This window comes from Rattus norvegicus, chromosome 6 (assembly GCF_021556685.1).
Source record: "Rattus norvegicus strain SHRSP/BbbUtx chromosome 6, alternate assembly SHRSP_T2T, whole genome shotgun sequence".
Lineage (NCBI taxonomy): Eukaryota > Metazoa > Chordata > Mammalia > Rodentia > Muridae > Rattus > Rattus norvegicus.
Window position 1 is genome coordinate 138,708,386 of NC_141539.1, and position 24,614 is coordinate 138,732,999.

At 47.5% G+C, this 24,614-nt stretch overlaps 3 gene segments (V, D, J or C); 1 reads left to right on the top strand and 2 right to left on the bottom strand.

Moving 5' to 3' along the window:
• LOC148005507 (Ig gamma-3 chain C region-like) overlaps positions 1 to 23,286 on the bottom strand; it is a 53,178-nt gene extending 29,892 nt beyond the window's left edge. The window contains 4 exon segments of the C gene segment in view: positions 11,481 to 11,801; positions 13,166 to 13,267; positions 13,639 to 13,911; positions 20,494 to 23,286. Of these exon segments, the coding sequence occupies positions 11,481 to 11,801; positions 13,166 to 13,267; positions 13,639 to 13,911; positions 20,494 to 20,575 (778 nt within the window).
• LOC134479197 (Ig gamma-2A chain C region-like) overlaps positions 1 to 24,614 on the bottom strand; it is a 398,327-nt gene that overhangs the window by 276,420 nt on the left and 97,293 nt on the right.
• Positions 1 to 24,614, top strand: part of LOC148005508 (Ig gamma-3 chain C region-like) — a 36,610-nt gene that overhangs the window by 297 nt on the left and 11,699 nt on the right.

Genomic DNA, 24,614 nt, shown 5'->3' on the forward strand with positions numbered 1-24,614 from the left:
TTGGTGTTCTCAGAAAGTGCTTATTCGTCCAGAAACAATAAACATATTTCCTAAAATTCCTGCTAGTCTTGTTGATTCTCCAAGACTTAATTTACTTTTTGTAGTTATGGTAAGGACAGAAACTAATTTCACTGGAGCTTTTTCATCCTCCATTCTACTTGAATTGTACACTCCAGAATAAATTCAGCCAGGGCATTAGTAGGGTGGCCCAGCTGTGGTCTGCAAAGCCACATTTGGGGACTTGCAGGTCTGTATATACTTTTTACTGCACACTGAAGTGTATCTTTGGCTAGGCACTAGACTCTCAGTCCTCAAGCTGAGAGGGGTCAGCTGAGTCCCAGACTGGTGGCAGGTGAAGGCTTTGGTTTCAGTGTGGGTAGGAGTGTGTCCTGTTTGTTATCAGAGCTGGAAACAGATGCTTCTGCTGAGAAGCGCCTGTGAGGAGGTTGTTGGTGGGAATGAGCTGTGAACTCCCGCCTGAGTGATAGGACTGATTTATAGCTTGTGGCTTTGTCTGTAGGAATGGTATCAACCTACGGGTTGACAGTAGTCCAGGGGCCACAAGTGTGTCACGTGGCTCCACTGGGTAGATTTCTGTAGTGTAGTGGTCTAGGATAATCTGATATTCCCCAAACAAGTGGAGGAGAGGCACGGGAGGCATGGGAAACATGAGAGGCGTGTCCTGGGTGCAGGTTATGAGCTCTCATGGCAGGGCTGGTTACATGCTGTGTGAGTTTTGGCTCGTTATGCTTGACAATGATCATGAACATCAAGGTGTAGTTTTCAGAATGAATTTTAGATTTAGAAAAGCTGCAATAAACCAAACAATTCAGACTCCTAGGAGAGGTACAGGGTTTGGGCCTTGGATTTTGGCATCCCATATTTTCTCCAACACTCAGTGGATTATTGATCAGCTCCACTGCAAACACAAAGCCAGAAAAAAACCCTCGGAGCCATTACTTGGTGACAATGGGAGTGGTGACGGTTATTGTTCTAGATGGCTTTTTCTAGAAGGCTGGGATGGGTAGTTTCAGGGGGACTGTGAAGCCAATGCCTTTTGTAGCTCACAGACCTCCTTAAGGTCACTAGTGATTCACTCATGCTCTCATTTATTCATCCTCACACAGCCTTCAGACTCTCCTGAATTTGCTCTTTGTGTCATGGAACCAGAGTAGAAAACCAAATGGACAGGTGAGAAAGAGGATAGTGTCAGACATGATGCCAGGGAATAAAGAGGTCACATTGCAAAGAGAGTTTGGATGCTGGTTTTGAAAGTATGGGAGCCTCAGAGAATAAGCAAGACCTACAGTTTAAAAGTTGCTTAGATCTCTAGGCCATTGGGCCTGCAGGATTTAATTTCTGGTAGGTTTAATTTGTGGTGAGTTGCCATGACAGATGGGCACTTTGAAAGTACCACGTTGACCTGTGGGGCATCTACACATCAGGAGTTTAAGGGACAATGGCTTAAAGTTTATGGTTTCCATGGCAGCATGGTCACTGGAGTCTTGCTGAGTGGCTTGGTAAGTGATAGTTACTGCTGCACCACACAGAGAGAGAGAGAAAAAGAATCTCCTTAGAGAATTAAGCAGAGAAGAGATCTATGGTGGGGATGGGAGGCTATGAGGAAGATATGCCTATGATCTCAACGTGGGGGCATTCTAGGAGCCTCACAGTTGTTCCTTCCTTGAGTTAATTACATGCTGAAGTCTGGAGTCAGCATAGTATACTCACAGGGAAGGTGGGGCAAGAGTTCTGCTGCACTTAGGGCAGTCAGTTGACTTCAAAGAAGTGGGCCTATATGATGCTCGTCATGGGTTTTGTATACTTGGGAAGAACAAGGGCTGTATGTGCTATGTGCACCCCAAGAGCAGGTAGAGGCAAGAGTAGGAAAGTTGGGGTTGGTTGGGTGCAGGTTATGAGAGGGTTAGGGTTTTCATTGTTGTGATAAAATACCATGACCAAGTTGGGGAAGAAAGCATTTGTTTGCCTCATACTTCCCAAGTTGTGATCCATCACCAAAGGAAGCCATGACAGGAATTCAAGTAGGGTAGGAGTCTGGAGGCAGAAACTGATGCAGAGGCCCTACTGGGATGCTGCTTACTGCCTTGCTCCTTGTGGCTTACTCAGTTTATTTTCTCATAGGACTCAGGACCACCACCACAGTAGGGTGGGCACTCTCAAATTAATAAGTGATTAAGAAAATGCTCCACAGGCTTGCTTTCAGCCCGATCTTATGGAAGCATTTTTTTTAAATTAAGGTTCATTCCTCTCAGATGATATTAGCTTGTGTCAAGTTTTCATACAAGGGTCCAGCACTGGGTCAGAATCAATGTCCTGGGTCTTCATTAAGACTTGCTTCCATGACTGAGAGCAAGATAGCTATCTGGGTAGACTGAGGAAAGAAAGTGGGATCTTCTGAGAGGGCAAAGAGAAGCAGATTTAGAAAGGGAAGGAGGTGTGCTCAGAGTTTGTGCAGGATCCTGGATACCTAGAAGGATGGGATAAGTCAATGGACAGAAGGTGAGGGTGTTCTTTACCGTGGCAGTTTTAAGTGTCACTTAGGTGGGACAGATTCATTTCCCTCCATTTTCACCTCTGGTGATACATTTCATGTTCTGTGGCCTGTTGGTCCATTCTCACAGCCAGCAGCACAGCCTCTGACTTTGGTATCACATCATATGGTATCATGTCTTCCATAGTCTGTCATGAGAACTCTTGTGAGCACATTCAGGACCACCTGTGACTTTTATCTCTAGGCCCTTCAGTCCATCTCATCTGTTTTTGCCCACACTAGGCCCCCAGGTTCATAAATTCAAGATCCAGGACAATGATACCTCTGAGTGCCATGACTCAATATACTTGCATATACAGGCATATACTTGTATATACAGGCATTCCACTTTGGATGTCTTAAATAGGAAACACAAAGTTGACCTCAAGGCCAATATGTGGAATGTGAGACCAAGTGCACTGAGCTGTGAGTGCAGCTGCTAATAGGGTTCAAGTTCATCAAGGGAGATAGTGAGAGGAATAGCCAAAATGGTGAAAGGAAGGCGTCTCCTAATGTATAATCACTTCTACTCTCCACACTGGTAGATGATAGAGTAAGGGAGTAAGAGAATTGGGCTGACCTTGAGATCCTTCCCATCACCCTATGCTACCATCTGTTGATGTAAATCATGAACCTAGGTCTCGTTTTGACTATCATACCAAAGGATGTTGGCTGATGTCTTGGTCTACTTGGGTACCTATAAAAATACACCCTGCACCAGGTGAATCATAAATAACAGAGATGTACTCCTCATCATTGTGAGTCTGAAGGTCTAAGACAAAGGTTCTAGCAGTTTCCATATCCTACAGGACTCATTTTCCACATCTATGGACAGTCCTGTTTCACTGTGTCTGGGCACAGGGTCTTTCTGGTTTGTTTAACAAGGACACTAATCACAATTATGAGGACTCTTTGTGATCTCCTTACCTTCTGGAAGGCCTACCTTCTGATACATTGACATAAGGATATCAGCAAGAGTTTTGGGACACACTCACCCCACAGCAGCTAACAGGAGGGTGCCACTTACCACATGTTGCCTAGTTGTGACTTCTCTGAGTTCCTTTCATATCTGATTTCATCAACCCATCTCAGTTTAGGTATGTGTATACTGTCAATGTTTGTGATGGAGAAAGTAGAAATACAGGCATTCAGGGTCTTACATAGGTAGTAAGACGAGGAGTCAGAACAAACTAGGAATTTGCATGTGGAATATTCCCTGTCTTAGTCACTGTTGCATTGCTGTGAAGAGACACCATGGCCACAACAATTCTTATAAAAGAAAGCATTTAATTGGGGCTTGCTAACAATTTCAGAGGTTAGTTCATTATCATGTTGGGGAGCATGGTGGTATGCCAGTGGACATGGTGCTGGAGAAATAACCTAGAGTTCTAAAGAGATAACACAGAGACACAGAGAGACAAACAGACATTGGTCCTGACATGAGCTTTTGAAACCTGAAAGCCTTCCTGTGCTCCAGTGACACACATTTCCTACAAGGACATGCCTCCTAATCCTATCAAAGAGTTCCACTCCCTGGTGACTAAGCATTCCACTATATGAACCCATGGAGTCTATTCTTATTGAAATGACCACAGTCCCCATTGCTGTCACCTAAGGCCCTGGTGTAAATTTGTGTTCATCTGAGTAGGTATGCATATGCACTCATGTACATCTGCTTCTGTAATCATGCATGTGTGTTCATTTTGTCTGAGGGACTGCGATGTGACCACATGCATGCATGCCTGTGTGTGTGTGTGTGTGTGTGTGTGTGTGTGTGTGTATTCTTATGTGTATGTGAGAAGTCAACTGTGAGTTTAAGGTGGGAGGAGAGTGTCCTAGTTCACTGAACAGTTTTCTTCAGTGTGACCCTGATACTCCTCCCTAGTGGCCTCTCCACTGTTTGCCTCAGATTGCATGCACTTTGAGTTTATTTAAACCACAGAAAGAAAGAAAGAAAGAAAGAAAGAAAGAAACAAACAAACAAACAAACAAACAGGAGGCAGGTGGGGTGAACCACAGCAAGCTTATGGGATGATGGGGACTTGGAGGGAGACAGGGAACAGGGATGAGTAGGACTGGGTCAGCAGGACACCTTCTTTGCCTATAGCCAAGGATGACAGGCATTTTGAGTCTGGGAGGCTGGGTGGAGAGCGAGGACTGAGAGGAGGGCTTGGAGCTTCTCTCTGCATAGAAGGCATCCTCTCTGTGGGCTTCATGTTGAGGGAAAGCACTTTTCTTTGTAGTTGCAGGATTCTGTTGTCCTGATCTACTTCACCTGCCAGAGAGCCCTGAGGTCATACAGAGGCTGTTGTCTGAGAAACAGGACAAGTCCCTGGAGCTACATAGGGCCCAGAAGCTGGACAGTGACCATGGTCTACCAATTACTGGGACACCCCTCAGCCCCCCTGATTACTGGTGCACCCCTCAGCCCCCTGATTGCTGGTGCACTCCTCAGCCCCCCAATTATTGGTGTATCTTCTAGCCATTCCAGAAGTGATGATGGGTTTCAGAATGGCCCTTGATGGCACCTTACTTGTGCCCAGGAAGGATTCAGAAGGAAATGGTAGGAGGCCCACCTTGATGAAGGTGACAAAGCCACTGTAGAGCAGTGTGAGTAGAAAGAGGGCCACGAAGGTGCACAGTGTGGGCCACAGGCCGTTCTCCTCCTCTATGTCCACGTAGCTGTCAGTTTGCTCATCCCTGATGCATGAGTTTGGGATGGTGTCCACCATGCCTGGGGAAGAACTAGTGCTCATGAGAAGGTCTCCATCCTACAGAAGGACCATTCCTTATTAACTTGGCCTCCTGTCTACTGAACCTGAAGATACAGCTTTCCTGTTTAGCAGCAACCTTTTTAATCATATGCCCTCCTCCCAATAGTACTTACCACTTCCCATCTCAAGTGCCTACTAACCACTTTGCCACACAGAACCCTACCCCCAACCCCTGCTCCAGCCTTCTGGGTTCTGAAATCTCACACACAAATTGATCTGAATGGGATTAGCAGACCTGAACCCAAACCTGATATGACGTTAGGCCAATGCCACCTGGATGGCATAGGAGATGGGTTACTACTTAAGAAGACCTAGAAAGAGCAGCTAGACCAGGTAGGCTTTCTCAGAAAGATGTATCATGAAAAAGGCAGAGAAGGGTGAGCAACATTTTAAGAAAAGACAGTGTTCATGATCTACACACTGGTAAAGAGTACTACTCCAGAGTCAGAAAGAGCCCTGAGCCCTTGCAAGTGGAGGGAGAGATTGTAAAGCATCGTAGCCATGGTAACATAATCTTAAAGGTCATAGGAGGGACTAGATGTTAAAGATGGTTATGTCATAACTAAACACACATATGAAAATCTCAGCTGGAGACGGAAGTGTGGTCTGAGGTCAGAAAGGGTGGTGGCTGATGTACAGACCTAGGGAAACTGCATTTCCATAGAAAACACAACTCAAGGCATGGAAGTTCAAGGCAGCTGGGAAGAATAAAGGAAAATGCCATGGGTCACAGGGCTGCCTGGGTGTCTATTCCACAAGTGCTATTTGAAATCATACATATGCTCAGTGGGAGTCACTGTGAAATCTGTGGATGGGCTGACCTAAAGGCATTTCACCATATCGAAGTACTAAATACTGAAATCAGGTGTGCATTATAGACCATTGACTCTAAGCATAATAAGAAACACTTGGCAGTCTCCTTTACCCATAGTTTCCAGTTTCAATTACCTATGATTTAAGCCTTATTACTAGTTCTGGCTGATATTTTATAACTTTTGAGCATATTTTAAACAAGAAACACGCTGGTTTTAAATCACACACTTTGGAACAGTGTGATAGGCTCTCGCTTTGCCTGGAATGTCAGCCTTTGTCTAGGCTTCAAGTTGTCTACATGGCTGTCTGTTTGTCAATCCGGCTCTACCTTGGCCACAGGTTGATGGCTGAAGTAACACATGGCATGGCAGCATTAATGGTTCAGGCATCCACAGGGGGCCTTTGGCCAGGTCCCACAGAGATAAGAGAGGTTCATGTTTGTTTGTTTCATTTATTATTGTTCACTTCTTACTGTAATTTACAGAAGTGCTTTTCTACAACATAATGAGAAGTGGAAAGGCAATGGTTTTTGCTTTTATGAAGCAACTTAACACAGAGGCAAATAAGCTAAGCAGACACAGAAAGGTCTCAGGGAAAGGCAGGACCATCAGGTCTCCTGGGAGGGCCGTCGGACTCAGGCAGGAGGTGGTAGCATCCTAGAATCATGGGAAAAACTCAGATAAGTGATAAATAGTGGCAGGTGGCTGGGAGAAAGGGTTCTCTAGTAGGAGAAGCAGCTTTGAGAAGGCTTGCCAGTGGGGGAGTTTGGGATCTGCTCATACTCTGCAAAGTTCTGGGACTCTTATAGTAAGGGAACCTCTGCATGCTTTCCCAACATTTCCTATACCTCAGGTCTAAATCCATGTACTGTTTTTGTCTTGGTTATCAATCATTTCATATCATGTAATTAATTGATTACATGCCAGGCACTGTATATACATGGATTATAGAGTCTGGGGTGAAATGCCTGTTCTTCGGAACTGGGGACTGAACTGCCCTGGAGCTGGGGTATCATAGTTGACTTCTGGCTCTAGGTGCTTTGGCGTAATCCTTAGATTCAGCAGGCCTTGGAGCTGGTGCAAGATGGCGATTCTGCTAACACACCACACTTCCAGGTGTTCCTTGCATGTCCTACACGGGAGGTTAGGTGAATGGTGATTGGCTCAGAATTTGGGACTCTCCTGTGTTCTCATCCTTCTTGGCAGCTAAGGTGTTTATTAAAAATTTGGCTGAATTCTTGGTGATTATAGATGTCCTACTGCCTATCTGTGCCTAGGATGGGATAAAGTAGTCATCTCCTCTTGCCTGGGAATTTAGTCTCCCTGGGCTTTGCTCAGCCCTCCTCTCTCTAGTAGTTTTGAATAAAATGATGATGTTAAAAGTTTACTTGGTATTTTCCTTTCACCACAGCCTACATGGCTAATCAAATGTTCTTCCACATGTACGTAGAAACAGGATGTGTTTCGCAGAGAAACAGAGAGTGCTTTGGCAACAGGGTGATGAATGGGTGGGAGGGGCAGAAGTGGTTTCATAGATACAAGTCAGGAGGTGTTAGTGGACAGAACTCAGGACATTATTGCTCTCTGGAGTTGGGGTGATGGAGAAGTGTCATGTGGAACTCAGGCAGATGTATCTACCTTGTGACATGTGAGACACAGAGTAGGGTCAGACCAACAGGCAGGACAAAGGGAAGTGGGAGAGGAGATAGAGAGGCAGGTGGGAACAATCTAGTGAGGATGATTACAGAGCATGTCCAGGCTTCCAAAGTGTGCTGCGTGAGTGTGGGCAGAGGGTACCAATGCTGGTCTGACTCCAGCTCTGAGGAGTGACCTGAGAAAATCTGTAGGGAGATCCTGAGGGAGTCAAGTAAGAGAAACCCTTAGTGTCCTTCGAGGAAGCAATGCCACGGGGAAAAGGAAAGGTCAATTTTGGGCAAATGTAGGCCAGGCTCCTTTCAGCACTAGTGAGGCACCACTTGAGGGGAGCAGTTCTAGCCTTCCCTACCGGGTAGGAGGTCCACCATGAGAAGCAGTGGAGCTGTAGCCTCTGTTCTTAGTCAGTACACTGCAGCTGGAAACAGGCATGACCTCTGGATGACTCTCTCACTGCTGGAGGCCTGAGGATCCTGAGGCATAGACAACAGACCAAGCTTTCAAAGCCTGGAGCCAAGGCTGGTATACTGGCAGCTTGGCTGGGCCAGGTACAGCCTCATGTGATTGCTGCAGGCCCTCTATGTTCCTCCCTCCATTTTGTGTGGGTGGAGGTTGTGGACATACTGTGGTATTTCGGAGTCTAAGTGGGGAAGTGTGCCTGATTTGGGCCTAGGCGCTGAAGGCCATGCTGAGGACAGGACTTACCTAAAATTGAGATGCTGGGGCACACATCTTTACAGGATATGATGATGTCTGAGGTTGCCCGCCACAGCTGGCTCCATCCCCACCACACTCATACTTAGGGCCCCTCAGGTGGAGCCTGTCTGACACTTTTCAATCCCAAGTTTATGTCAAATTTATAGCGGCCCTTGGTCCTGAAGGCTCTCCAGCAGAAGAGAGAAAGAAATGAGGCAGACAACTCCTGGACTTAGGCCTAAGGTATCAGAGAAGCTAGCATCGTTTATGGTATGAGATGGTTTGCTTCTAGTTGTAGTAGTTGCTGTTTACTCCCTGCTAGGGGGTGATAGGAACTTCTGCTGCCAAGTCTGAGCTATCTGAGAGTGGGGGATTTTTGGAGCAGCCCTTGGCTGACCATCTTCTTTTACATGGTATGAGGTGGCAAGCCTCCTTGAATTGGACCTCCAACATATGGTTTCATTCAAATGGATTTCAGATTAGAGATGATACTGCAGTCCTAGAAAGTAATACATGTAGGATGGCGTAGCAAGCCAGCTGTGGCACGCCAAGGCTCAGCTGTCTGCCTAGAAAATCTCGCTCATATAACGCAGGAGTACAATGGAAAAAAGATGCACAGATGCTGCCTTCTACAGTGGTCTCTGATTCTGAAGGAAAAAGAGAGATTATGATGGAGATGCTGTTGTCTCTCAGAGCAGGCAGGGGATAAAGGAAAAGACAGGACAGATCAGATTTGTACTAAAGAGCCGATCCTGTGATTTGAAAACTTGGAACCGATGAAGACAATAAGGAAGCAAAGAGGGAGAAACAGGTCAGATTCCTTTATAGCCCGGAGACACCGGACATGGAAGAGTCTAGAATCAGCAGCATGGAGTAGAGAATCAGATGTAGAACCATCCATCCTTCCTTGAGACAAAGGCTTCATTTATCTAAGGAAATACATGGGAAATCATTCCATCAAAATCTAGCTCCTCCTTCACCCCATGACCCAAGAGAGAATGTTTTAACTCAAAGGAAATAGCCGCACCACAAGGGAAGGAGAATACCAATTAGACCTGTGCTAAACAGCTTTTCCTGGCACACAAACAACACAAACAGACAAACACCTTCACAGCAGAGATATTCAGTTATTACTGGCTGAGGGACCCATGAACATCAGATATGACTGAAAGATAATTTAAAGTCTTATCAAAAAAATCCAAACATGTGAGAAGTGGCATTCAGTGCCCACTGAAGTGGGTAGTGCTGCTTCTGCTGGGGAGTCCTGCCTGAACAGGACTAACACAAACGTTAGTGGCTTTGTTGGGCTCCATTATAGGGTGTGATCTTTATGAGTAGCTGAGACTCTGATCGACTTGAATGATTATTTAGAAAAATGTGTTGGTAGTGTATGTGAGGTGGTGAGACATTTGGGATGATATTTTTAAAAAGGATGAAAGAGAAGACAGTGGGCATTATACAGGTTACCCAAAAAAAAGTGACAAGATTTGTGTTAAGTCAAAGTTTCTAGAGAAAAAGGCTGACAGAAAATCAAATTCTGCTGTGAATCTTTGAAGGCTGGAAAGTAATGAGAGCCTCTGGCATTCTCGTGATATATTCTGATTCTGCCCGCTTCATGAACAGGTGAGGTCTGTTCTTGCTTATGACATCAACGCATGGATGCATGATGGGCAAGTACACAAGTCTACCTGTCCCATATGTCTGGCAGACTTCATGAAGGCCTAAGCGTCTCAGTGAGGAATGTGAATGTGCCCTCACCTGTGTGGATATTTCCACAGGCCTCTCCCAAGCAGTTCTATGTAAGCAACCAGTGGGAAAAGCTGACATTAAGGGTTTCACCCAACCCAGTGTTATACATAGGCTCTCATTGAAAATCGACATTAAAGGAGGCAGTCATTTCACAAGCATTGATAGGAAGAGTGTAATTGAGGACAGCTGGAGCCAATGATGCTTCCACCTGCCTTACAGCCTTATAGTGGCTGGGTTGATAGAAAAACCCCTCAGTGACTCATTAAGAGTTAAAACACAGGAAGCACCATGTGAAGGTGGGAAAAGACACTCCCTCAATTCAAAGTTTGTTTAATGGAAGCCTCAGTGGCAGATATGGGCTACTTCTGCATGAGTTATTGTTCAGGGAGGCCCCCAAGGAGCCACAAGCTGCAAAAGTTATCACTATTGATTTTACTTACACACCAGAAGTAGATGGTAAATTTCTACTGCTGGAGACTTCACAAACTTTGGCTGTAAGACATAGAGAACAAGGGCTAGGACTGAGGTGGAAGCTGCCTTCCTGCTGCCTTTTTTTTTTGCAGTGCTGGGAGATGTTTTATAGGCTATTGCCAACATTCTCTCATGAGCATGGACTTTGAGTGCTACATTAATCATCTTGTTATATAAGATGTGCTTACTGGTGAAACAGTGGTACAGCAGTTATTGGTACAACCAACATCTTTCCTATTGAATTTAAGCTCTGCTCTGCAGTAGGGAAAAACTTATAGCTGGGGAGTTCATAGGCTCCAGTAGAGAAATAACTGCTATTGTTTGTTAAATGGATCTCACGGACTTGTACAATTGAACTGCAGGCATTTGCATGTATGTCCACAGCTTTTGCCTTTACTTATGAAGGGAAGCTCCATCTCACAGTGTGCAGAAATGGTTATTGGGGGAAAATTCACACTTGGTCAAGCTTCTGACAATAAGTGACTGTTTCTGTTGAATACCAGCCCTAGAATATGAATAAACACCTATATATACTTCCTTCAGGGTTCTTTAAACACCATAGAGGAGAGGACTGAAAAAAAGTAAAAGTTGTAGAAAGGGTTAGAAAGTGTTGTAGAAAGTGTTATGCAGTTCTGTCTTCTAAACTGAAACAGACAAGCACAGTGTTCCTCTCATCTAGACAATACAGACCTCTCCTCCCCAAACAGGAGTATTTGTCTATCACGTGTACCCAGGGCTCTGCTTGCTTGACTCTCTTACCCAGCTGTGACTTACCACTGATTTCCAGGCTCTTGCTGGCATTAAGCTTGGTCTGTGAGGCCTCATGTTCCACCACGCATGTGTAGGTGTCAAGTGAAGGGCTCAGAGCTACTGGCAGTCTCAGGACACTCCAGATCTGGAATTTGTCCCCAGACTGGCGGACGGGTTGTGCAGTGACAAAGTTTATCGGGTCCATTTTAGTTTGGGCACTCAGCCACCAGAGGTGGATATCTTCGGGGTAGAAGCCGGATACTTCGCACATGAGCCAAGATGACATTTCGTGGTGGGGGGATGTGGTCAGGATGTTCACATTGAGGTTGCTGGGTGCCATAGCCCCTGCAGGGAGAAATGGTAAGAGGCTTATCTTGTCATGCTTGGGCTGGGGGTATCTAGAGATGTGTGAAAGGACAGAAGAAATTCCCTTTCTTATCTGACTATAGTTATGGCTTGGACACTGTTAGGGAAAGGACATATGGTTAGGCAGGGGCATTGGACAGCCTTGGGGTGGGGTGGGAATAGGTTTCATCTAGAAAATGAGGCTGCCTTGCTTGGGGCCCAAGGACTTGGTGAGGAGAGGCCTATGCTGGAGACATTGCTTCTCCTGGTCACTGCCTAGCTCATAGGCATGCTCAGTGCCTCCTGAGCAGACCCATGTTTTGTTTCTGTATGGCTTTTTGTTAGTGCAGGTTTCTTTGGTGCCCCATCTATTCTCTAAGTCTTCTATCCTATATTCTGAAGGCGAGGCCAATCCTAGGTTTTCTATCTTCCAATCTAGCTAGTGTGTGTGTGTGTGTGTGTGTGTGTGTGTGTGTGTGTTAGGAGGCATTACCAGTGAATCAGTGGCTTGAGATGAAATAGGGGTTCTTCCTTCTCTTGTGTTTATGGGACACATGTGTTATGGCCATCCTAGAGGTGTGGAGACTTTTTTTCCTCCATTTTTATTAATTTGGGTATTTCTTATTTACATTTCAATTGTTATTCCCTTTCCTGGTTTCCAGACCAACATCTCCCTCTCCTCCCCCTCCCCTTCTATATGAGTGTTCCCCTTCCCATCCTCCCCCCATTAATGCCCTCCCTCCAACAATTACATTCACTGGGGGTTCAGTCTTGGCAGGACCAAGGACTTCCCCTTCCACTGGTGCTCTTACTAGGCTATTCATTGCTACATATGCAGTTGGAGCCCAGGGTCAGTCCATGTATAGTCTTTGGGTAGTGGCTTCGTCCCTGGAAACTCTGGTTGGTTGGTAGGATAAGCCCTCGAGTCTAGGTGTGATAGTCCTTAGCCCTTTAATGAGATTCTTATGCATCTCAAAGATGTCCTATTTTCTGTCTGGTCATATGCCTGCAGAATCCAGGAGGATCTCACAGTCTGGTTCAGATATACAGAACTCAGGTCCTATGTGCCAGGAAGGTCTTTGTACTTGTCCTTCTTCTGTTTAGCATTAGCTCAAAAAGGGATGACGACTTCACAGGTTTATATGGTGGAATTCGTTGGTGCTTGGATAGGGCCTGGCTTGCAGAAGGCATATTAGTAACCCTTTCTACCTAGGATGTACATTGACAGCTCAGAGAAATAGTCATGGAGGGTTTCTAGGAGGAGGAGGAGGAGGAGGAGGAGGAAGAGGAGGAGGAGGAAGAGGAAGAGGAAGAGGAGTAACGTTGAACAAATGAGTTGGTGTAAGATACACTGGACTTCTTACCTACTATGTTTTTGGTGGCAGTAGGCTTGGTGGCTTCTATGTAGTGATTCTTTGCTTGGGGAGTTGGAGTGGCTTTCTTGGAGGACTGAGAATTCCTTGTCTCTGGAGTCAAAGAAGATGGACAAAAGGTGATGATGAGAGCAGAGTATTCTGAGGAGCCCAGGGGGATGGAAAGCAGTGAGAGAAGAGGACCACAGGATGGAATGGTTCTGGTGTGGAAGTACAAAGCAGAGCTAGTGCCTTCACTCACCCAGCTGCCTCCTTTCACAGTTAGTACAGGGTTTCTGAGGTGTGGATGCAAATGTTAGATTGAAGAGGCAGCCAAGGAACGGAAGGGAATGAATGGAGGAAGAATAAGGAAGGGAGGGATCAAAGGTGTGGGGTGGTCTTGCTTCAGTCAATCTATGGGGATTAGCTGAATGTGGGTATGGGAAGCCCCCCAAGGCCCTTCTGCTTGGTTCAGGGATACTCACCAGGCAACTTGAATTTCTTGCTTTTCTTTTTGGATGTGTTTGTTATGGTGCAAGTGAGGTTGGGGCTCAGATTTGGGGCCAGCACAGAGACCTGAAGGATCGTTATATATTCGTCTTTGTTTGTAGCAGAGAAGACAGTACTTGGAAGCGTTGGCTCCCAGGTCAGAGTCAATGGTTGCACTCCAATTGCCATACAGCCCAGTTTCACATGTTCATTTTGATTTGGGGCTTTGCACTCTGAGAAGAGGAACATGTCAGGTTCCTTGTCAGGAGCTGCAAGACAGATAGTGAAATTCTGAGGACATGGAACCAGGGACAAAGGTGAGGTCTGGACAGTATCAGTTTTCTTGCCAGATTCATAAAAATGACTCAGTACCAGGCAGACAGGGAGAAGGGCTTTGAAGCCCCATGACCAATCTCGGGAGCCTGTCTCTCTGTCACCACCATTTTTTCCTGAAACTCCTTCAGGCTTCTTGGGAAGAGACCTACCTCCTACTCTTCTAAGCACCAATGATCTCCCCCACCTCCTTTATGGATATAATTCTGTGACTTTGACAGGAACAGACAGCCTTCTATATTCTCATAGCCCCTTGAGCAACTTGGAGCACCTGAGCAGAGCAGCCTGACTTCTTTCCTCAAGCTGTGCTCTGGTTCTGTCTGCTCTGCTCTTCCTTCTCATGTTCTGGGATGTCAGATATTTTCAGTGTCCCACTTTATAGAATTCCAGAGACAAGCAAAGTACACATAGGTGTAGACCTGTGACCCCTCACAGACTTGCTTGCTGAAGTTTTAAGCACAGAATACCAACATCCATGTGGGGATGTCAGGGTTCATCGCCCAATTCCAGAGTCACCTCTGCACCTTCTCTGTACACTTTCAGGAAATGCCCTAAAGAGCCCTGTAGTATGGGTATCTGTGTTCCCCCACCATTGTCCAATGTGGGTATCTGTGTTCCTCGGCTAAACCTGTTATCCGTGGGCCATATGGCTGGACACAGTATGGACAACAGTGAAGCCCAAAATCAAGTTGGCACATCTCTCGTGTCTTCTGTCTCCTCCTTTCTTTTCCAGTCCAACCAAGTTGGCTCTTGCCAAGTCCTAGGCAGCTTCTATCTTCCTTGGCCTGTTACTAATGGTTCCTGATCCTAGGTTCTCTGAACTCTTCACAGTCCAAGATGTCTGGCCTTAGCTTCGTTTTGTAGCTTGTCTTTTTAGTTGGCTTCGATCTACGTAGGTTTAGCACTCTCTATTCTTGGGTCAGTATTCACTTCTGACCCTTTCACTGCCCTCTTGACTTTGCCTCCATACGTGCCCAGCATCATGTCAACCAGGCCTGTGAACATGTGTTTTTCCCCACACTTTTTACCTTGGTTCTACTCAAATCTTTCTCCAAGTTGTTACAGGTCGCCAGCAGCCCCACCCCCACCCCTCCCCCACTGTCCAGGGACTCAGCACGGGCCTGTCTGCTGTGGGCTGGGTGCTCAGTGCCTCCCCTCTCCTCGCAGTGTATTCTCACTAATGTGACCTCGGTGAACTCAGCCTTGGCTTCTCCTGTCTTGCAGTGTTGTCTTCACAGTGCCCTGGGTTCTGCCTTTGCACGGGGCTTGTATTGCCAAACCTCGGGAAGTCCCTTTCCTTTCTCAGTAGCACAGTGCTTTTGAAATTGTAATGTACAACCATTTTTATAAAGCAGGTCATCACCTCGAGTCCCCTGTCCGTTCTGTCTCTCTGGTCCTTCCCTCTATCCCCAGAGCCATGCTAGTCTCTGCTGCACCTGAGCTCTGACAGATTCTGCTCAGCTCCTGATCCTCACACCTCCTTCCTTTTGTAGGTTGACCGTGTGTCTTTATATAGATGGGACAGATTTGATCTTCCTGCCCTGTTTCCACCATCTTTCTGGATCACAGACAGAACTCCTGACTAACAACCCAAATCCTGTGTATTTCCTTGGCTCTATCAACCCTTAGGATTCTCCCTGTCCCTTTCCCTTCTCAGCCAACAGTCCTTCCTCATGCCCCCCTATTCCCTAGATCGTTTTTCTCTTAGCCCTCAGTTATTCTTGGTACCTGCATGAGCTCAGCAATTCCTGTGTCTTGGTCTCTGCCTCTCAGTCCTGAGCATCTCAGTTGGCTCCTGCTAGACCTGACCCGTTTTCCTATGCACTTCTTCTTTCCTTCCTGGGGACTTGGGCCTGCCTACTGCACATACAGCCTTTGCCCACCCCTGATATCTGTCAACACTGGACTTGGGCACTCCCTCCACTGGGCACTTACTCTTTTCTAAAGACAGTCCCTTGTAGATTTCCCACTCCCTCCCATGACCTCCTGAACTTTCGGTCTTGCACTCTTCTCCTGGTCTTAGATCCAGATGTGTCCTTGCTATGCTAGGCTCCTTTGTCTTGTTGCCCTGGCTCCTGGAGCCAAAAGAACTCAGTCCCGCCCCTCTCATCAGTGCAGAAAGCTGGATCAGCTCCAGCCTAGACCTCCTGGCTCTTTCCCTCCCTGCACTCCACCATGAATTAAGCATGCCTTCTCCTTCCTCTCTGCCATTGCCTCCCTGTCATGCTACCATTTCACCTCAGCCTTGTTCCTCAAACCCCTGGCCCTGGTCCCAGCAGAGTGATTTCTAAGGCCAGCTCATTGGCTCAGGGCATCATGTGGCCCTCAATCTCATCTGGACTTCTGTCTAGCTAGTTCCTCCACATTCCCACCTGCCTTGCTCCCATTCAACTCTTTAGTCAGAACCTCCTCTACTCCAACCTGTCCTCCTCCTCAGGAGCTGCACAGCTTATTCCCTGCACCCCACCTGCCTTAGGTCTACTGTAGGTGCTTAGGGCTTCCAGAGGCTTCTCTGATGTTCCAGAACTCTTACCTACCCTGGGTGACCTGTGAACTGCTCAGTCTCGTTCCCTACACTGATACCTGCCTCAAGTGCCCTGCATTTGCTCATTTCTGGAATCCTACACTTCCACTTCCCTTGGTTTCCCTTCAGATACTCAGCTTGGTCTCCTACAGCCTGCTAGCCACACTGTCCTTGTAGTGGCTCAGCATGATTCCCCACATTCCCATCTACCCCAGATACTCTATAGTCCTTCAGCCTGCTACCTTTACACCCACTGGCTCTAGCTTCGTGGAATTTGTTCACTTAGGACAATCCCACTTCCACCAGTCTTAGTTTCCCAGTGACCCCTAAGCCAGGAATCCTCCATGACCTTTGCTATCCTTTCTCTACACATCCTGGATCCCCACTCATATGTAGACTAGAACCTGCTCCCCTGTGTCTGCCTAGCCTGATTCTCTAGCACCATTTCCCTCAGCTACCCTCCAGCCCCTCTGCCTGGACCTCCACATAACTAGGGCTCCTGCTCTCATGTAACTGCTCAGCCTGACTCAGTACATTTTCGCCTATCCCTGATCCTCTATAGCTGCTCACCCTGTTCTCCCATTGACCGAGTCCCCACAGATTTCCTGGAGCTCATCACCCTGGTTCCTCTTCTACCCATCAGTCCTGGCTCTCTGTTACTTGTTCAGTAGGAGGCCCACGTTCCCACTGGCCTCCGTTTCCCTGTAATTTTATGCCTAGTGTATTTACTTATAGATCCCCCAGTTCCTCCATGTCTACACAGCCTGGATCCCTAGAAGCTGACTAGATCCTGCTCCCCTGTGTCTGATGCTTAAGCTGGCCCCCCACATGTATCTCAGCTACTGAGTATCTGCTTGGCCATGATTCCTGCCCTCCCTAATGTCCCATCTCTCCTGTAGCTCCTCAGCCTGGGCCTCCACCTCCACCTACTACAGCTTCCCTGGATCTACTCAGCCTGGATCCCCACACTCCCACTGGCCTCAGTTTCCCTGAAATTTTATGCCTAGTATATTTACTAATAGCTCCCCCAGTTCCTCCATGTCTATACAGCTCAGCTAGGATCCCACACTCCCACTTGGTTTAGTTTTCCTGTGACCGCTAAGTCTAGAATCCTTTCTTTCTACCTACCTCAGCTCCCTTGTGTGTATTTGGCCTCGGTTTCTACATACCCAGTACATTCTGCTCCCTCGAGTGCTCTCAGACTCCTATCTTCCTAGCACTGAACCTACACTAGTTCCCATGGAGCTGATCAGCCTGGTTCCCCACACTCTTCCTGCCACAGTTCCCATGTAACTCCTCAGCCTGGGCCTCTGCCTCCACCTACTACAGCTTCCCTGGACCTACTCAGCCTGTATCCCCACACTCCCTCTTGCCTCTGTTTCCCTGCAGATGCTCAGTCTGGAGCTTCACGTTCATAATAGCTCCAGCTGTCATGGAGATGCTCAGCCTGCCTCCTTACACAGTTACCTATCCCTGATCCTGTGTAGCTGCTCAGCCTGCTCCCCCACACCCCATTACTCCAGATTCCCAGCAGCTTCTCAGCTTGGTACCTTATAACCCTTCAGCTACAGCTCTTTAGTGTTTGCTCAGCTGTGCCTGCCCCCCATGCCTGCATTCCTACTTGGCTCACTTTCCCTGTGACTGCTAAGCTAAGAATCCCCCACTACCACATGTGCAAGCTTCCCTTCTGGTCTCCTGTGGCTTTTTTTTTTTTGACCTTGTTCCCACAGTCGTACCTGCCTCAGCTTCCCAGTAGTCTCTCTGCCTGTGTCCCTTCATTTCCACTTGCCACAGATCCCCTGTATCCTTGTCAGCTGTACTTGTCATTCCCACCTGCCCCTGTTCCCCTATAACTACTTAACTTCCACCTGTCCTGTCTCACCTGTAGCTGCCCTGCTTTCATCCTCTCACTCCCACATTCCTGGTCCACTGGTGCTATTCTGCCTGCACTTCTACCTTTCCTTGCTCCCCCGACGCCCCCACAGCTGCCCCATTTGGTCCCCATACTTCTACCAGTCTTGGCTCCCCTTTTGCTGCCCTGCTTGGGTCCCCACACTTCCACCTGTCTTAGCTCCTCTCCTGCTACTCTGCCTGGATCTCCACAGTACAACCTTTCCTTGTTCCTCTGGTGCTGCTCTGGTTGGATCCCTCTACTTCCACCTGTCCTGGTTCCCCAGATGCTGCCCTGCTTGTGTCTCTACACCTCCACTTTTTGGCTCCTCTGGACCTGCTCTGTCTGGATCCCCACACTTCTTTCCTTGCTCCCCAGGTGCTGCTCTGCCTGGGTCTCCACACTTCCACCTTTCCTTGCTCCCCAGGTGCTATTCTGCCTGGATTCCCACAGTTCCACCTTTCCTAGCTCCCCTGGAGCTTCCCTGTTTGGGTCCCCACACTTCTACTTGTCCTGGCTCCCCTAAAGCTGCTTAAAGTGTTCCCCACACTCTCACAGGCCTTAGCTCTTTTGCAGGTGCTCAGTCTTGGGTTCTGAACTCTTGACTTTCCCTCACACTCTGGAACCCCCATATACCCTGATTCTACTGAGATTCTCAGCTGGTGAGTTTCTCAGCTGCTTAGCTCCCCTGGATGCTCATCTTGGCAGGGACTCTGATGAGACCTCTGTCATCTGTCCTAGCTGCTACATCAGTCCCACTCCTGTTGGGTTAACACTCCTGGGTACTGCACTGTCCTCCCCAGGATGGCTTGATGCCTCCTTCCTTTTGTGCTGTCCTTAGCTCTGAAGCCTGTCTGATGCGAGCTATGAGACCTTAGATGTCTCTGCTGTGGGTGTCAGATCAGCTTCTGACAGGACACATAACTCTTTCAGTTGTTTTTAGTTTGTCCTCCTGAACCTGTCACTATCGTGGATCTCTATTAACCCCATTTCCACACGCCAACCTGCCTGATCTGGTTCTGGAAGTCTCACTAGCACCATCAGCTTTGTAGCTGCTCTGTGAGGTTCCCTAAGCTCCTGGAGGTAACTTAGGCATCCAGCATTTTTACCTACCAAAGGTCATCCTCATTTTTCCATTTGGTCTTCTGATTTCTGTGGTTGCACTGCTAGCCCCAGTATAGCTGTCCCCAACCCCCAGGTCTCCTGTGATGCTCAGCTGTATCCACCACCCCTACCTGCTTCAGTTTCTCTGTAGTTGATTGGAAAGTCTAGTCTCCAGAATTCCAGTGCCTTTTCATATCTCTGCCAACAGCCTCAGTTTCCTTCTGGTACTCAGTCTGGTTTCCTAAGTTCCCAGTATCTGAACTGAACTCCCAGAACTCCTGTCTGTCCCAGTTTACTTGTGTACTGCAACCTGGATCATGGAGCTTCCAGAAATGCCCTGAATCACAGCACTTTTATCAGCCTCGGTTCCCATATACTAGTCAGCATTGTGTCCTCACCTCTTAGCTCCCACACAGACTAATACTCTGTAGCTTCCTCATTTGGTCCTTGATACTGCCACCTATCACAGGATAACCCATTCTGCCAATCTTGCTATTGGACTCATGGGGAAGACCAGCCATCCTTTCCTAGGCCACCTCTCTACCCAGCCCCAGTCATTCTTAGATCTCTTGAATTCCCACTTACCCTCTCCCTCTAGCAGTTCAGATTGGGGTCCCACATTTGCACATCTCTAGGCCCATTACAGCTGTTAAGGCTGTTCTCTCAGTTTCTGGGTTTCTCTAGTCATCCAGACTCCTATGCCCTGAGTCCCGGTAGGTGTTTTGCTGGTTTTCCTGATCTGCTGGGTTTGCTTTGCCTTCTCCAGCACTCCTGTTCTCTTAGCTCACTGGAAGTTGTCCTGCCTGATACTTTGAGTTGCTTGGGCTTCCCTCTACTTTTCTTTCAGCTCAGGTTTGCTTCTATTCCCTTAGTAACTCTTGAGTGCTGGGATGGTTCCTGGAACCCCAGGGTGCCTACTTTCTGCTTCTCAGGAGGCCTGAAGGCATTCCCAGGCATGCTCCTGGAAGCTCCCTCCCTCTCCCCTCCTGGGTCACTTACCACAGGGCTCAGCTGCCTTGGTTCTATCAACCTGTAGTCCAGGCCAAACTGATTCCACAGTCTTCTTGATATATTTCATCATCTCCTTGTGGTTCAGGCTTGTTGTCTATGGGGTTGTGCAGCTCTAGCTGCCTGTGATTGTCTCCCAAGCACTCGCCACAGTCTGCTCGGTTGACACCAGGCTGCTGGCAAACACATTTACTGTTGAACACACAGGCTTCCTCTGCTTGGGCTGGTCCGTCAACTCCTTCTCAATCTCCTGTGATAGGATGACTCAAAGATCTGGAAGGGCTACAGATGCTGGCAGTCTGTGAGGTCTTCTCCTTCTGCAGTTTCATTCAGTGCTGACCCCTTTGTCATGTGGAAGCTGTGAAAGCAGATGTATTTGTTCCTGGCTTTCTCTTGTCTTTCCCAGAGTCACAGTCTTTGTTCCAGAGATGTGAATGCCACCCTATTTCCACCCTATGATTGAGTAAGAACAGGATTGACAGTGGGTGGCATAACGTATTTCCTGAAGTTCCCCTTTATTCTGGGGGGGGTTTCTATGTCTGGACATGAGGGGGAGTCCAAAGCTGACTGAGATTAGTTCATGTGGACGTATGCGATTGGGTGAGGCAGTACCCTTGAGACTCAGGGGACAAGGTAGGAAGCCTGGATGTGCTCCTTCTCTTCACACCTGGGCCTTCTGGGTCCCTGAGCTGGCTGAGGCTGAGTGATTATGCCCCCCTTTTCCTGACCACCTCATTGGAGAGGGTTCATAGCCTCTGGGCCTCTTGTCATGTGTGATCTAAGTCCAGCTTTGGTGGCTAAACCTCTCTGTCCCTGTCTCTAGCTAGTGCTACCTCAAGAAAACCCTGATATGCCGGAGGCACAGAAGAAAGGCTGAGGGCTGTGAGAGAGTGTGCAATCCAAACTGAATGGGATATAGCAGAGGCTCGAGGCTCTGCCTGAGTTTCCAAGCACAGGAAATCTTGTCCAGGGACAAGCATTGCTGAGACTCAGGAGAAGGTCTTGGATAAATGAAAACGGGACCTGATGCAGAAGGTCCCTAACTTGGCACTGCCATGGGAATCTCATGATTTACAGTTGCAAAATCAGGGAGTCTTGTTCTGATCCCAGGGGCTCATGAGGATATGAAACAAACGTGCTGTTGCACATGATACACAGGGTAGTGGATCCCCCAGAGTAGAGGAAGGAACTCATTTAAGGTCTTTTCAGGGGCAGTGTAAGTACAGGTGTGGAAGAGGGAGGCCAGCAGGGCCTTAGTACTGACTGGATGGATAGGAACAAATTCTGAAGGGGATTGGGACTGGCCAGCTTCTGCAATACTGAGGTTCCACCCATCCTGAAGGACTGGGACTACTGGGAAGAATAAGATATTTCTCTGGGCTTCAGACAGTGACATTATGCATGGGAAGAGAAGGAAGACTGTTGCAAATGGTGAGGAGCTAGGAGGTTATTACAGCCTCATTAGAAAGACTGCTGTGTGAAGAACAAGAAGTAGAATGTCAGTGTGGGACTTTATGTCTGGCCAGAGGTGCCCATGCTGGGTAATTGTAGAATAGGATGCTGGGGGTGAACCTCAGTAAACAGAAGATCCACGTTATGAGGTCCAAGGCTCAGACCCAGAACACAGATTTAGGAGCTTGTGCTGGCCGGGGAAGAACATAGGCTGAGGAGGAGGCTCCTTGAGGAATATCTCAGGGTAGGATGTGGGTCAATACACAGGAATGGAGAGTGCTGTCTGTGTCAGTGCCAAGTTGAGAAGATACAGCTTTCAGAGCAAAGGCAGGCTCTAGGTCTGTGAGAATGTTGATACTCAGAGGATCTGAGATGAAGAACTATCATATCATAGTCACATATGGAACCTATAAGTCACAATGAGACAAGGTATCTATGGAAGAGCAAAAACCAAGGGTAGACAGAGCTGAGGTAGGGGTTGGTTGTCCCTGTGCTGATCTGACTGTGGTTGGTCCCTGAATATGCTCATGGATCCTCTCTGTAATCATGAAGGTCAGGAGGAAAAGGCATCAGAGTGGTATTTAGATAGCCTCTCTTGACCGCTGGTCCAGCAGTGTTCTGTGGACTAGGAGTAGAGATGGGTTCACAGTGCCACAGCCCTGTCATAGCCTGATGATCCATAGGTTAAAAGTATGAAGATGAGGTAGGTGGAACTAGTCACGTGTGCATGTAATGCTCACAGACCCACTACTGGACCCCATTTCATATGTTTGTAGAAGGCTAGGGCCCTGGGAGACACTATGTGTACAAGTGCCTTTGTCTGGCAGTGTGAATGCGCTCTCTCTCTCTCTCTCTCTCTCTCTCTCTCTCTCTCTCTCTCTTACAGCAAGGTACCATTTATCTTATATCTGGTCCTGTGTATGGGGATGCGTTTGGCTCTTGGTTGCTTGGTAAGTGACCATGACCATGCCCTAGATCTGTGGAGTCATGTCCAATGACTTTTTCTCTTATCCTAAAGACTGTTCTGTACACCCACAACAGCTCAGTGGATATTCCCTCCAGCACCTGGCCTGTGGTGGTCTCTGTGAACACCATTGACAGCAGTGTCAATCTGTGTAAAGCAAGAAGGAAGTTCAGGTTAATGTGACTTGGTAGTCTGTTTGGTTTAATCTTCTAGGTTTGACACTGTGCAGTTTAGTTTGGGTACATGTAAGTACAAAACCATTTGGAAAAAATGTTTCCTGGGGATAATTAACTCAAGCCCACATGTACAATAAAGCTTAAGGCATGAATTTGTGGATGGATTTGAAATCTTTGTAAAATACAAGTGACTTCTTCTATAAAGATGGACTCTATTGATTGACCACATGTGACATCTTAAAGGGCTTGGTGGTGGGGATCTTGTGTGGTCTCAGTCATCTAGAGAGTGCAAAGGTCACCAGGCTACTCACTCACCAGCCTTCTAGGAGGAAAACAAGTTATACAATTTCTCCCTTGTAAGAGAAAATCTGTGTGCTTAACATTCCTAGTTTCTTCAGTGCTTATCTGTGAAAGTCTCAGTGCCCTACACTGGCCTAGCCAGACTGTCACCAGCAATGGAGTCCACCCAGCTAGCAAACCAAGGTAGACAGGAAAAATTATGAGAGAATAGTCAGGGAAAACAAGGGTTCCTTGGAAGTGATGCCTGGGTCATCCTCAAAGCCAGGGAAGAATTCTAAGCTAAGAAAAGCAAGGATTCCCTTCTGACCCTCCTGGATGTCTCTGCTCATGCCCCTCCTGCTCAAGTAGAGATCCTATGGGACATGTTTTGTACCTTGGACACAAGAGGTGTACTTCAGACCTTGACTTATCACCAAGGATAATATCCAGGAGGGGTCTAATCTGAGCCCCCTCTTCTTTCCTCAGCTTGATGACTTTTGTACACTACTAACATGGAGCTTAGGTCTGCCAGGCTGGAAGCTCTGGGCCCAGTACACACACAAAAAGTGTCCTAAGTGTTCAGATGAGCTACTATGCCCCAGGAGAATTGTGAAGATTCCATGCATCCCTACACTGGAGTGTGTCCCAATTCCAGACTCATGTCTCCTCACCTGCTACTAAAATCCAAAAGCACTATGTAGGAGGAAGGACATGGCTGTCTATGCATAACTGTTGGGGGCCCTGCAGCCCCAAAGCCATCTCCTGCAGGAGGACCTAATTCAGGACTACCTGAGAAACCAAGTATAGTGGACACAGACAATGTCAGTCAAGTGGAAACTGACGTATAGAAGAGATGCTTTCTTCGGACCAATGGGACACTGGTGGAGGGTGTTAAAGGAGCTTGCAGAAGCATTCAGACTAGCTTGCTGCAGTATTTGTCATCTGCTCCTGGAGTCTGTGTCATTGATTCCCCGCCACCTCACCTCCAACCCCCAAGGGCAGGTCGGGTCGGGCACGAATAGTTCAGGACACAGGCAACATACTACCTGTCTTGATCTTCCCTAAAGTCCAAAGATGTACTTATGATATTCCTGACAGCCAAGAACACATTCATGGTGGTATTAGTGATGGCGACCTAGGAGTCCAGTTTTGCTGCTATAAAGGTGACATGTGACATAGATGAAGCCCTGGGAAGAGCAGTGTACCAGTACTAATTCTCCCCTGGATGCTCAGGATGGATC